The sequence below is a fragment of the Capricornis sumatraensis genome, chromosome 3 (assembly GCF_032405125.1).
Source record: "Capricornis sumatraensis isolate serow.1 chromosome 3, serow.2, whole genome shotgun sequence".
Taxonomy (NCBI): Eukaryota; Metazoa; Chordata; class Mammalia; order Artiodactyla; family Bovidae; genus Capricornis; species Capricornis sumatraensis.
In genome coordinates this window covers 2976230-2988757 of record NC_091071.1, presented here as the reverse complement: position 1 = coordinate 2988757, position 12528 = coordinate 2976230, and the positions used below count along the sequence as shown (strand labels likewise).

General features: G+C 60.2%; 1 protein-coding gene across 1 annotated transcript in view; it reads right to left on the bottom strand.

Moving 5' to 3' along the window:
• Window positions 1–9143: 9143 nt before the first annotated feature.
• The window catches only part of FOXK1 (forkhead box K1), a 46345-nt gene continuing 42960 nt past the window's right edge, over window positions 9144–12528 (bottom strand). The window contains exons 5-9 of the mRNA XM_068968843.1: window positions 12008–12201; window positions 11447–11613; window positions 11058–11342; window positions 10055–10279; window positions 9144–9570 (exon numbers count right to left, since the gene is read on the bottom strand). Of these exons, the coding sequence (XP_068824944.1) occupies window positions 9308–9570; window positions 10055–10279; window positions 11058–11342; window positions 11447–11613; window positions 12008–12201 (1134 nt within the window). The 3' untranslated portion in view covers window positions 9144–9307. The remainder of the gene's footprint in view (window positions 9571–10054; window positions 10280–11057; window positions 11343–11446; window positions 11614–12007; window positions 12202–12528) is intronic.

The following is a 12528-nucleotide window of genomic DNA, read 5'->3' as shown; positions in this document are numbered from 1 at the left end:
CGGGATCGCTGGGGCCCGGAGTCCTGGTGTGGCTCCGGGCGCCGTTAGGAGCTTCAGCCCAGCGCCTCCGTTCCGGGTTCTGTCCCACAAACGCCGTCCGCTCCGTCGCCGGCAGGTCTTGTGTGCAGCGCAGCCAAAACTGCTGCACACACCCCGTCCGTGCGCTGGGTCCGTGTCCAGAAGTTTGCAAGGAACAGCGGCAACTCCTAGAAGTTGCTTTCTAAAATTCCCATTTCATTTTTGCATCTAATGTAGGCTGTACCTGCCTCTTAAGAAAAAAAAAACAACTGAATCCCCACCATAATCACAGGCTCTCAGTATCTCTTTTTACAGGTAAGGGCAACAGGCTCAGAGAGGGAAGGTCAAATTCTAGTTAATTCTGAAAGGTGTGCTGGCCACATTATTTCCACCCTGCAGACCGCGTGGGGACACAGGGCGGGTCCTCTGCGCAGTGACAGCGTGATAAATGCTGTCACAGTCGAACCAGGAGGAGTTCTCTGTGAGGGACGTCAGGAACGGGTGCCTCAGATGAGCCCCGAGGGTGTCAAGGCCAAGGGGTGGGAGGGGAAGGCAGAGGGAAGGTTTGAAGGCAGCATGAAGGCCTGCTTCCCCGGGCTTACATACTGGCAGGAGAGGAGAGAATGGACTGGGTTGTTGGGGGGGAGGAGAGGGTGCGGTGTAGAAAGGGCTGATCCTGAGTGAATGTGTGTGCGTGTGCATGGGTGTGTAGAAGGGGCTGATCCAGAGGAGGGAGGGAGGGAGCCTGCCTGAGCTAGGTAAGGGCCACCGGTGGAGGAACAGGGAAAACCAAGGGCGCCAATAGCTTCCTGCCTTTAGGGTGGTGCTCTCGGCCATGTGGCAGGAGAGGATGAAGAGGATTGTGGAATCATTCATTCATGGAACAAGCCATGATGGTGGCCCTGGGTTGTGCTTGGCAGCGTTTTAGGTTCTGGGGGACAAGAGAGGCTAAGTCCCTGTCCTCACAGAATTTACAGCCAGAAACACGGCTATCAAATACACAGCCACATGCAGCTCAGTGGTGACAAACGCTCTGCAGGGCTGATGAGGGGAGGAGAGGGGAGGGTAAGGTTGGGTGTCTTTGCATAGGGCAGGTCAGCGAGGCCTTGGAAGGGTGAGCGGTGAGGAAGACCCTGGATGGGGGAAAGGGGGACAGCTCAGCGCTCATCAGGAAGGGAACTGGGGAAGGGAGCCTGGTCACAGGCCGTCTTGCTGAAAGCCTGCCACGTACCGCACAGCAACCGTCTCACACCTCACACGAGGAGGGCTGTTACTGAAGGAGATGGCTGACGCTGAAGAACTGGCTGAGCCCAGGGTCATACCTGGAGGAAGAAGAGGGATCTGAACTGACGGCCGGACTCCCGGTCAGCTTGGAGCCACTCTGCCCACTGCCTGCTGAGGAGTGGCCAGTGAAGCGGGAGGACAGCCAGGGACAGATGGGGTCCCAGAGGCCACGGGACTCAGGGTCGAGTTCCAAGTGCCGTGGGGAGGCTGAGCGAGGTCAGCCTGACTCGGGGCACCTGGTGTCCATCTGCGGCTGGTATGGAGATGGAAGGCAAGTCATTTCATTAGAAAATTCGACAGAAAGAACTGCAGTGAGGTGTGGGAGACAAGGGAAGAAGTTGGAAGGGTTACAGTCCGGGACTTGGCCGAGGGATCCGGCAGGGCTGACGTTGACCGGGGAGGAGGCCCGCAGGCTGGGACCACCAGATGCCGTCAGTTGCTGTTCTCAGGATGCCTGCTGGAGCTGAAGAAAACTGCTGGGCGCAGGACGCGTGCTCCTGCCTTCCAGCCCCACCCCCACTCCACACCCTGCAGCAGGCTGCCCGATGTCGGGGAGCTGGCACAGCGGGGATGGTCTGGCAGAGGCCCAGACCCGAAGCCACGAGACAGCACGGCAAGCTGGGTCTGCAGCTAGCAGACAGTAGCCTAACAACGACACATGGTTCTGGTGGGAGTCTACTGGTTTACTCCAGCCAAGCGCACAGCTTGAGTCCAAGGGTGACTGCACTGGGGCAGATGTGCACTCCTCAGTGGTCCACACCCAGGGTCACAGGGGAGCTTAGCTTTCACTGGGAACTGCGTCCTCTCTCCCCACACACATCCGACTGAATTACCAAGGGTGATATTTGACGGTTTCTTACGAAAATGTGTAAAATGCTATTTTAAGGTCTTCATCAAAAACAAACCTTTAAGACCTCAACAGTTTAAAAAGATGCTAATTAGCCAGCGTAGCTCCCGAAGCTTACCACTCTTGCTCCTGCTTGCTATATGGCTGGACTCCCAACCTGTGCTTAACCTGTTACTGTGGCATTAAGGCTTCACCGATCCTCCCTCTGGAATGGTGGTGGAGTTCCAGAGGGAGGAAGAGAGGTGCTGGAAGCTCCTTTAGCACCGCAGGCCACTGCGAGATCTGAAGCAGGCACGTGAGTCACAAACACTGGGGAACCTTGAGAGGACGGATCAGTGACGATCTTTCCTCAGACCCTGGTCAGAGGCGGCCTGCAGTGCCGACGCCTGAGCGCCCCCTTCCGGTGATCTGTCAATACGGCAGCACAACGGGAAAGCACCTGCTCGGTGGAAAAGACCCTGATGCTGGGAAAGATGGAAGGAACAAGGAGAAGGGGGCAACAGAGGGTAAGATGGTTGATGGCATCACTCGATGGACATGAGTGTGAGCAAGCTCCAGGAGTTGGTGATGGACAGGGAAGCCTGGTGTGCTGTAGCCCATGGGGTCGCAAAGAGTTGGATACGACGGAGCGACCAACAGCAGTGAAACACCTTTCGACACTCTTTCAGCAGTGAAAGAGCAGGTGGCGACTCCCTGCAGCTGAGAGGGGAGCTGAGTGTCCAGGGCACCTGCCTACGTTTGTCCCTCAGCAGTCGCTCACAAGACCACGCGGAGCCCCGTGTCGTTTCTTCAATATATAATTTTATTTCTGGTTATAGAAACAAATGCTAAGAGGAAAGACAAAACTTCCCCGTCCACATACAACAATTTAATAGATAAAAGAACAGTTAAATGGAAAAAAAAAGGTAGAAATTTTAAACTTTGTTATAGCTTTAAAACATTAACGTCTGGTACAATTAGAAATCACATTCAGATCTCAAACATTTTAAAAAAAATGTATGGCTCCTTATTAAAAAAAAAATACTGTATCCCAGTTGAAATGAAAACACAGGCCAGCCTAGCTGAGGTGGGTCCTGCCTGCTTGCACCCCTCCCCCCACCCTGCCCAGGTGCTGGGGTGTATGTGTCCCTCCTGGGTGTCCCAGAGGCCAGAGCCCACATGCGGATGGTGAACCACGGCCACGCAGCGTGACTTCAGCCTCCCGCCCAACACGCCACGGAGCCTAATTCCCACTCTACAGGATACCGCCACTCTTTTAAAGCACTGATGATTAAACGTATTGTGGAAAAAACTTTAGACAGCCACCATGAAAAAAAAAAAAAGCACACAGACACGCCCCCTAACAACACCCGCCCCCGCTGAAGGGCCTTTACAGGCTAATTGTCAGTCAGATAAGAAAACACAATCTGTGCTGGGTTTATCCCTTGCCCATGTGCACCAAGCTGCCGGGGATCTGGGTCTGAATATAAGCAAGAATCAAGGACCCACTTTCATCTCTCCTCCTCGTCCCTGTCCTAAAGCAGAAACGGAGCAGGATCGGTCCCCCTTGACCGGGTACCCAGAAAGCCCATCCTGGAAGGAAGCTGGGAGAGGCCAGACTTAAGAATGTTTGATTTTAAATCCTATTTTTACTTATTACAATTATTTTTTGGATAACAACTCAGAAATTTAGAGGCTAACGTCTTAAGAAGCCACAGGCATAGTTCCGTAGCCTTTTGGCCAGTTAACTTCATGCACGAGAAATCCATTTCGGGTTCATGGGCCTCATTCCAGCTCAGCCAATATGCTCAGAATTCGGGGACAGCTCATAGCATTCCTTGGGGGTCATGGCAACAGCTTGAGAGGGGCCAGTCTTATCATTGCAGCTTAGAAAGTAAGTAAATAAGTAAGTGAAAGTTGCTCAGTTGTGTCTGACTTTGTTACCCCATGAACTATATAGTCCATGGACTTCTCCAGGCCAGAATACTGGAGTGGGTAGCCTTTCCCTTCTCCAGGGGATCTTCCCAACCCAGGGATCGAACCCAGGTCTCCTGCATTGCAGGTGGATTCTTTACCAGCTGAGCCACCAGCAACTAAGAAAAACCTTCACATGAGCAGCATGGAATCTTTAGTGAGTCGGACCAACACGATGGTAGCCCCGGGGGGGGGGGTCACAGTGCTAAACAGCTACATTCCTCTCAGGTCTGGACTCCCCTGCACTTCTTACTGTCTCTCATGTAGAGTGAACCACCAGTAAATATTTGGATGAGTCCGCTGAGCCACTGATTGCAGAAAAAGGATCTCAAAGAGCAACGCACTAGAATTCTTCCAATTCTATTTTGACTCTTAACGGATCTGGGGCAAGAGAGAGTATAGCCTGGAGACCTCTTGCCTCCCTTGGAAGCGAAAGGGTGATGGAGGGTGTAATCTGAAGACCCCCTGGCTCGTCAGGGCTGGGGGTGAGGGTGAGGGGGTCCCATGCAGCCAGTGTTCAGCCCATCAACCAAAGTAGAGAAGCCTGTCTGCTACAGCTCCCCCCCTCCCCCTCCCAAATTTGTCTTCTCAGGACCTTTACCCAGTTGCTTCCAGCATGACAAGCAGGTCCAAGGAATGAAGGAACTCCTCTGAGCAAGATTCTTCCCTGGAGAAAAAGAAAGATGCCTAGAAAGAAAGCACCTGCAGCCCCCTGTCTTTTTTAGAATACTGAGAGAGAGGAAAAGACGCTGAACACCCTGAGGCTTGCCTACTTGAAGCAATCTCCACCTCAGGGCCGCGTGAAGACAAAGCACAGAGTCCCTCCTGGTCAGCGCTGAGCCCGCAGGAAGCCTCCTGTCACCGGGCGGTGGGCAGGGTCACTGGGCGGGGCCAGGCCTGCAGCTGGGGGCGGGGCCAGGGCAAGTGTTGCAGACAGTCAGACCTCTCACGGGGACATTCACTCGGACGTGATGGGGACAGAGGGGGGGGTCTTGTCAAACCCAGAGACATGAACCCTTCCAGCCTCTCTCCTCTGTTGAGTCCCGTGCTCCCGGGCATGAGGACAGGAGCGGATGACCCCGCGGGCGGGGGCAGAGCTGAGCCAAGCCCGGAGCCCAGCGGACAGGCCTTCCGCAGGGACGCCCAGACAACCCGGTGGTGCGGGGGGTGGGGCACCGACGACTCGGCAAGTGACCATTCTTCTCAGCACAAGAGCAAAACTACTTTCCCTAAACACACTCAGCCAACGGGCCCACTTTCTGTTTCCATTCAGAGCAGACGCTCGCGGTGTCAAACACAACACGCTGCAGGGCAGCTGTGACTCCGGGGGGGCCCCCTCACGGTCGGACGAAGCCACCCCAGGGGCTGCGTGGTGACTGATGGCCCAGACCGGCCCTTGGCCCCAGGGGGGAGCAGCTTCTGGGGGTAAGAGACGAGGCAAGAGGCCGGCCCGGCGGGAAGGGCGGGTCCGCGCGATGGAGACGAGGCCTGGAGGAAGGGACGGGTGAGATGAGAGGAGTTCACGCGTGAGAGCAGCCTGAGGGCTGCGGACAGAAGCCTCCCTCCTTCTGGGGCCCGTCCCCGCCTCGTAGCAGCACGTGTGAATAAGGTAAACGACGCGCGGTAGGCCACTTCGCTTCTGGGCAGAGGTATCCCCAAGGGCGGCCTCGAGCGGCTGGCCGCGAGGGCGTGGCTCCCACTGGCACCGCCCCCCACCGCCCCGGGGCCTGCCTAGCAGCTCCGTCCATCCCTTCTTGCACTGAAGCCGTGGAGGGCCAGCCGTGAGCTTGGCGGCGCCCGAGGCCGGTTCCCGGGGGCTCGGCAGCGCCCCATCTCAGACGAAGCCGTCTCAGGGCAAAGCAGAACCTGGGGCTTGGGAAGAAGACAGCTCCTTCTCCGGCCTCAACCGCCCCTCAGTCTAAACCCAAAAGGAGCCGCGCGAAGGACCCTCTTCTCTAACACACGCTCACATTCGGTCTTTTCTTTGCCTCCAAAAAGGAAGAAACTGACCAAAGGAAAAATCCAAGTTTCTGTCTCCTCCTGAATTTCAAAGGGTCAGTGGAGAAGTTTCTGTCTAGAGACCTCGGGACGCGCCCCAGGAGCCAGGCGGCTCACCCTGACTGGTCCAGGCAGACCTTTCTTTAGGGGAAGTAAGCGCGCCAGCCGAACAAGACCTGCTGCGACCTAAACCAGTCTCCCTCCAGGCCCAGCGGGGTCCGGATCAGCAGCCAGCAGCCTGGTGGCCCCACCAAGCCCACCCCCTCCCGCCTGAGAATCACCAATGAGCGCTGATTAGCAGCTCAGAAGTCCACTTTTCACCTTCTCCATTTGGCTTAATTCTGAAGCAGAAAAAACAACCTCCCACAAACAGCAAACTGCAAACGTGAGCCAACCAGGCGGCAGAAAGAGCCTGAGGGCCCCTTGCAGCAGAGGGGGTCGGAGGTGACCATGTCTAGCCCGGGGGGCCCCCTAGTGCTACTCTGACCTCATAGGGGGTCCCAGGGGGGTGGGGGGAAGGACAGATGGTCTGAACCCCGACCACAGGCTCTGCCCAACAGCGCCAGGTGACCCAGAGCTTCACAGAGATGCAGGTGGCAGATGAGAGACACTCAGCGTCCACCCTGGGCCCGCGAGCAGGTGACACTGGCCGGAGGGGAGGCCGCTCAGCGGGGTAAGGCAGGGATTTTTGTGTTGCGGCGCCCTCCTGTATCTGGCGCTGGTAAAGGTTGAGTACAGCCGGACAGGTGGGCCTGGTATTCGGATGGAGGGAGCGGCTGTGACGACAGGCCCGAGCACACCCGCCCGGCCGACCCTCTGTGGAGTCCAGCCCCTGGGTGATCCGAGGCGGCCGTGGCCCCAGCATCAAGCCAGGTTACCTTTTTATTTCCCAGCCTTGGGTGGGTTGGTCCACGTGCCACACCCGGGCATGTGGAAAACCACGGCTGCTGGCTCTCCTGGCTGCTCCTGCAGACGGGTGTGGCGGGGGCAGGTGTGGCCCCACGGCCTGGGGGGGCTCCGAGGACACCAGGGATCTTTCTGGCTACAGCAGCATCTTTCCTGGACAGCTGCCCAATCCTGGCCTCTTGGTCTCAGGATAAGTGCTGGCGGGCGCCACAGGCCATCTGGGGAGATGACCAAAAGCCCAACCAGAGGCTCACCAGGAACCTGGAGTGGCTGGTCCCCTGGACCTGGCCCCATGGGGTCCCTTCTGCCCAGAAGGCATGTGTTCGGCACGTGGCAGAGCGTCACTGAGGACACCCCGTCCCATCTCCCTCCCAGTTCCAGCCACGGCCCCGCCTCCACTCCTTCCTCCCTGAACCACTGCCAGAGGGTACAACAGTGAGGGGGTCCATGGTAACACAGAGAAACCAAAATGCCTCGGAAGTCAGCAGAACACAGGGTCTGGCCAGACTGGTCGGGCCAGGCAGAGGGGCCGGGGCTGGGCGTGTCCTTTGCCCCGGCTGGCCTGGCGTCTGTCTCCGCGGGAGGCGAGCTGTGGTGTGGAGGATGGTCTGTGAGCAAGAAGGCATCTGAGCGAGACCCGCGCAGTTCCAGGGCTGAGCAGCGATGGAAGAGAAAGAGACGACGGCCCCCTAGCCTTGCCCAGGACCTGCGGAGCCAGCCTGGCGGTGCCCGGATGCCCGTCTCGACCCGTTCAGTCTCACGCTCCGCACTCACACCAGATGGGACTCCACAGAGAACGCCAGGGCGGCATGGGCGCAGAGCTGGGTGCCACTCCTCCTGTCTCTGACCTCACAGGGGCACCACGGCCACGACGTAGGGTGAGGGTTGGCGGCACGGACGCACCTGGCCTGCAGGCTGAGTGGACACCGGGCTGTAGGAAGGACACTCCACGCCAGTCCCCGAGGGGCGCCTGGGGACAACCTTGGCGGTGCAAGTGGCCTGCACGCCCGGCCCTGCAGCTGCGATGGTGGTTTGGAAGCGGGGAGCCCATGTCCGTGGGGACCCCCGGGGCCCGGCTGACACCAGGCCAGGTCTAAGCCACCCTTCACAGAGACGCGCTGAACATTTCCTGAGAGTGCTCTCCCGAGACTTGAAGGACTGCAGGCGCCCTGCTCTGCCTGATGCTCCCGAGTGCCCCTGAGCTGGTGAGGGCTGTGGGCCCAGCCTGGGGCCTCCGGCGCCATGGGCTGCAGAACCGGTTCTGGTCGGTTATGGCAGGCAGGCTGTCGAGCAGTAGAGACCCTGGCAGCTGGTGAGGAGGCTGGGCGGGCAGCCGCAGGGCCCCCAGATGTCAGAGTCAGCGGGAAACGAGGCTGCTCGGTGTGACTGTCCTCCCGCGGGGGCGGCCGCGTCCTTCCGCCCCCAGCAACCTGGTGTGGCCGGGACGAGAGCGGACGCTGCAGGTGGGCCTCTCATCCAAACAGCTCTCTGCCTTGAGTGCCAGTCCAGGAGGCCGTCGGTCTTCCTTGAAGTTAGCAGACGGAGCGGCAAGAGTTCACTCTGTGGGGACCGATGCAGGGAAGACCCAGACCTACCCAGCTGTTGAACTGTCTTCGGGTGGAAACCTCAGGAACGGGCGATGCCTTCTGTGTCTGTCTCAGGCCGTCAGTGAAGCCTCAGTTCCGCCTTTCAACAAAACCAGAAACACGTGGGGTCCAAAGCCAGACCAGACCCCTCCCCTCCGTCCAGCGAAAGCTGACACTTTTGGTGTCACTTTAGAAGCAGCAGCGATGGGGACCGACTGACAGCTGGCGGCTCGGCGGCTCTCTCGCCGGGGTCCCGTCTCTTACAGACAGGGCTGGCGCCCCCGGCCTGTGCTTCCATCCCGTCTCGGGGTGAAGGTGCTCTGGGAGCCTGGCTTCTGTGCGGGGCCGGGCCGCCTGGATACGTTTCCGGAGACACTGGGCTTCGACCTTCTCCCCACGCCCTTGGCGAAAGGCCTGGGGAGAAAAGGCGGTGCTGGTGGCGGGGGTGGGGGGAGAAGGAAACGAAGACAAAGAATTCCAGAATCGTACAATCAGCTGACTGAACGCGTTTATGTGTTTTTGTTTGAAACCAGAGCGGGGGCAGGAGGACGGGTGTCCGGGTGCTGATAGAGGTGTCCTGCCCGCCCACGTGGCCCTGCGCTCGGCCAGCGGGGAGCTTTCTCGTCTCAGTCCCAGAGATGGCGGGGTCAGCCGCCCCGGTCCGGCCCCAGAGCTCCGTCTGGCGTGTGTCCCACTCCACCTCCACGCCGCGACGTCACTCCCCGGTCCCGGGGCCCTGTGGGCCAGCGGCTGCCATCACGCCGGCCTGTGTGGTCACAGTCCCCAAGGGCTCCTCCACTCGGGACCTCTTGACCTCGGGCTCCCCAGTGGGGGAGGTGGAGGCGGCGGTGGGGGGCGCTGTGCTGGTGGCCACCGCTGCTGCTGGCTCCTCGGGCCCTACCTCGCACACGCGTGTGACCACCACCGGTGTGGATGAGCTAGCCTGGGCCGCGAGGAGCTGCAGAGGGCTGGTGAGGGCTAGGGTGGAGAGAGAGAGAGTCACGTTGCAGAGCTGGTCGGACTAGCGCTGCCACACAAGGGAGAGGAGACGAGGGGCCCACTCCCCAGCTTGCCTGGCACCTCCGGGTATAGCCAGGGGGCAGCTCTTGGGCACCAGCCCCTTCCGGCCCCCACCCCGCGGGGCCTCCAACCCTGTCCCCCTTCTTTCGGTTGCTTTTGTGCGGGGATCCCCCTGTACACCCGGACGGCTTCCACATCACCCCAGCGATGTGCCTCGGAGCGCCCCTGCCCCTGCCACAGCTGCTTTAACTGTGCGGTGCTGAGCGCATTCCCGTTCCCTCTGACTGTCCCCACAGGGTGCTCCCTCGGAGCTACCTTGGCCTCAAATCCCAGCCTGGACACAAAGCAAGTGCTCAGGAAACTGGCCAGCTGAACTGACCCCGGTCAGGCTGGCGCTCAGGGCTGAGTCGGGGAGAGGGGGCCACCCCAGGTGGGGCCTCACCGTAAGCGCTGCCAGCGAGGCTGCTTGTGGGGACGGCGTGCTTGCCGTTCTGAGTGACGGCCCGGACCGGGAGGTGGTGCTGCCCCAGGGTCACCGGCGTGGCAGGCTGCAGGATGGCGACCGTGTGTCCGGGGACCCCTGGGGCCATCTGGCTGGCCACCGTCTGGATCACCCGGCTGGCGGCGGGGATGGTGGCGAGTGCAATGGTGGGCTTCTCTTCCAAGCCTGCGGGGGCGGCGCGCGTCAGAGCCACGGTCACGGCCCTGAGGGGGTGCCCCCAGGGCGGGGCGGGGGGCCAAGGGCCTGAAGCCGGGACACTGGGCAAAGACCTGGGCTCTCAAACGAAAACTCCCACTGATGGAATGTTTTGAAACAAGAGAAATACAAGCCATAGGGTTTTAGGGAAAATTTTAAATACTGCATACTTTAGCCAAAGTAAGTTTAATCTGAGAAAGAATGCGTATCATCTGGAATGAAGTGATTTGCACCTGGAGCTACGACCTAGCTTTCCTCTCACCAAAACGCACATGTCCTCGTTAGGACGGGATCAGAAGGGATGTCATTGCTGGGATGAGCCGCCCGCCACCCCTAAGACACTGCTTCATTCAGTGTTGGCTCCAGGGCCCCTGAAAGCACTGATGGTGTTCCCAACCATCACCGCGTTAATCTTCTGGGACCCTGACACCCAACTCAGGACTGTGAGTCTTTCACTCTGAAGGACATCTAAGCAGCCCTCGCTGGGGGCTCCAGTCTGAGGCCCTACACCTAGTCCAGGGCGCCCGGAGCCCCAGATGCTGCTTGTGAGGAGCGGCATTTCAGAAGATGTTCAGCGCTGCTTCATAGGAACGAACCCCCGGAAAACGGGAGGGGACGAGGGGCGGCCCCTCAGAGACATCCTGCCCGAGATGGCCTGAGCCCCACGACCCAGGCTGATGGCTCCACCTTCTGAAGACCCATGAGAGCCAGACGCAGCCCCACCAAGGTGACCGTACGGTCAACTTACCTCTCGCTTCGTTGCCCAGGTCCAGCACAGCCGTGCCCGCCGCCTCGTGGGTACCCCCCGCTGCAGCCTGGCTGGCGAGAATGTATCCACTGGCGGAGCTGGCAGAGGTGGTGACCACCCTGAGCATGGTGACGGGGGGTGCCTGCTGTACCACGTGGATGGCGTGGCCTGAGGGCTGCTGGGCCGTCACTATGGAAGCTGGCATGTAGGCGACGGGCTTGGCCACCAGGCTGGGAGGCCGGGGTGGCACGGCCATAATCACCGGCTGGGCGCTGACTGGAGAGCCTGGAGAGGAGGGGCCGGGTCAGTGGGGGCCCGCACGTGCCCTGCCGGGGGGCTCGTGACTCTGAGTCCCGGGACATCAGACAAGAGGGTGAGGCCGGTCTTACCGGGTGCACTTTGGGAATAGCGGTACTCGGGAACAGAAGCTAACTTGGCCCCAAAGTCAGGGTCGTGTGGAATGGGCGAGCCCTCCCGGGACAGGCACTCTGGAGTCTGCAGGCCACTGGAACGCGGGGACATCAGCCCGGGGTGGGTGGGTGAAGCTGGGGCGCTCCTAGGAGATGGGGAGACGGGACTGTGGCAGTGACCCTGCCCGAGTGCTGCCCGACCCTGCAGCCACAGCTGGCTGTCCGCCACATGAACCACCGCCCCGCGATCCTGGGCCCAGGGAAGGCCACGACCAGCGCATTCACCTCCAAGGGCCCCGGCCAGCTGCCCCCCTGCCCCGCCCCGGAAAGAGGCTTGTGCTTCTATGTTAAGAACAGCAGTCTTGCTGGGACGGGCACCAACCTCCCTTGGGACAAACTGACACCCAGAGAGCAAAGCTCATCGTGGGCATCTGGCCGACGCCCTCTCTCTGCCTCTCGGGCCCGAGCTGGTCTCTCCGAGAAAGGGTGAAGCGGTTTCACTGGCCGCGGCTGCGGGGGTGGCGGGGCAGGGGGGCTCACCTGGATGACAGCGGCCCAAAGGGGGTGCGGAAGCAGGAGACGCCGCGCTGCCTCCGTTTCCGGAACGCCTGCTCCACCAGCTTGGCCTCTGAGGCAGGGTCTATCCGCCAGAAGGACCCCTTCCCCGGCTCCTCCTGGGAGCGAGGGACCTTGATGAAATAGCGGTTCAGCGAGAGGTTGTGGCGGATGGAGTTCTGTGGGCAGAGCAGGGGGTCACCGGTCACGGTGGGTGTGGCTCTGACCCGAGCAGGCCCGGCCACTCGAGCCGGGGCTCAGGGCTGGAGGGGCCCCAAGCACAGAGGTGCCACAGCGGTCGTGCCTGTGAAAACTCAGCACGGGCTCATGAGGAGCCCTTACAGAAAAGCCAGACGTTAAGGAGAAGCCCTCGTCCAGGGGACGCCAGGTTCAGAACGCGTGCTGAGCCAACTAGAACACTGAACAAAGGTCTTGTGAACCTAAACAAGGAAGGGTCTGTGGAGAGCAGGGAGGCGTGTCTGCAGGTCACACAGGAGCGCCCCGTG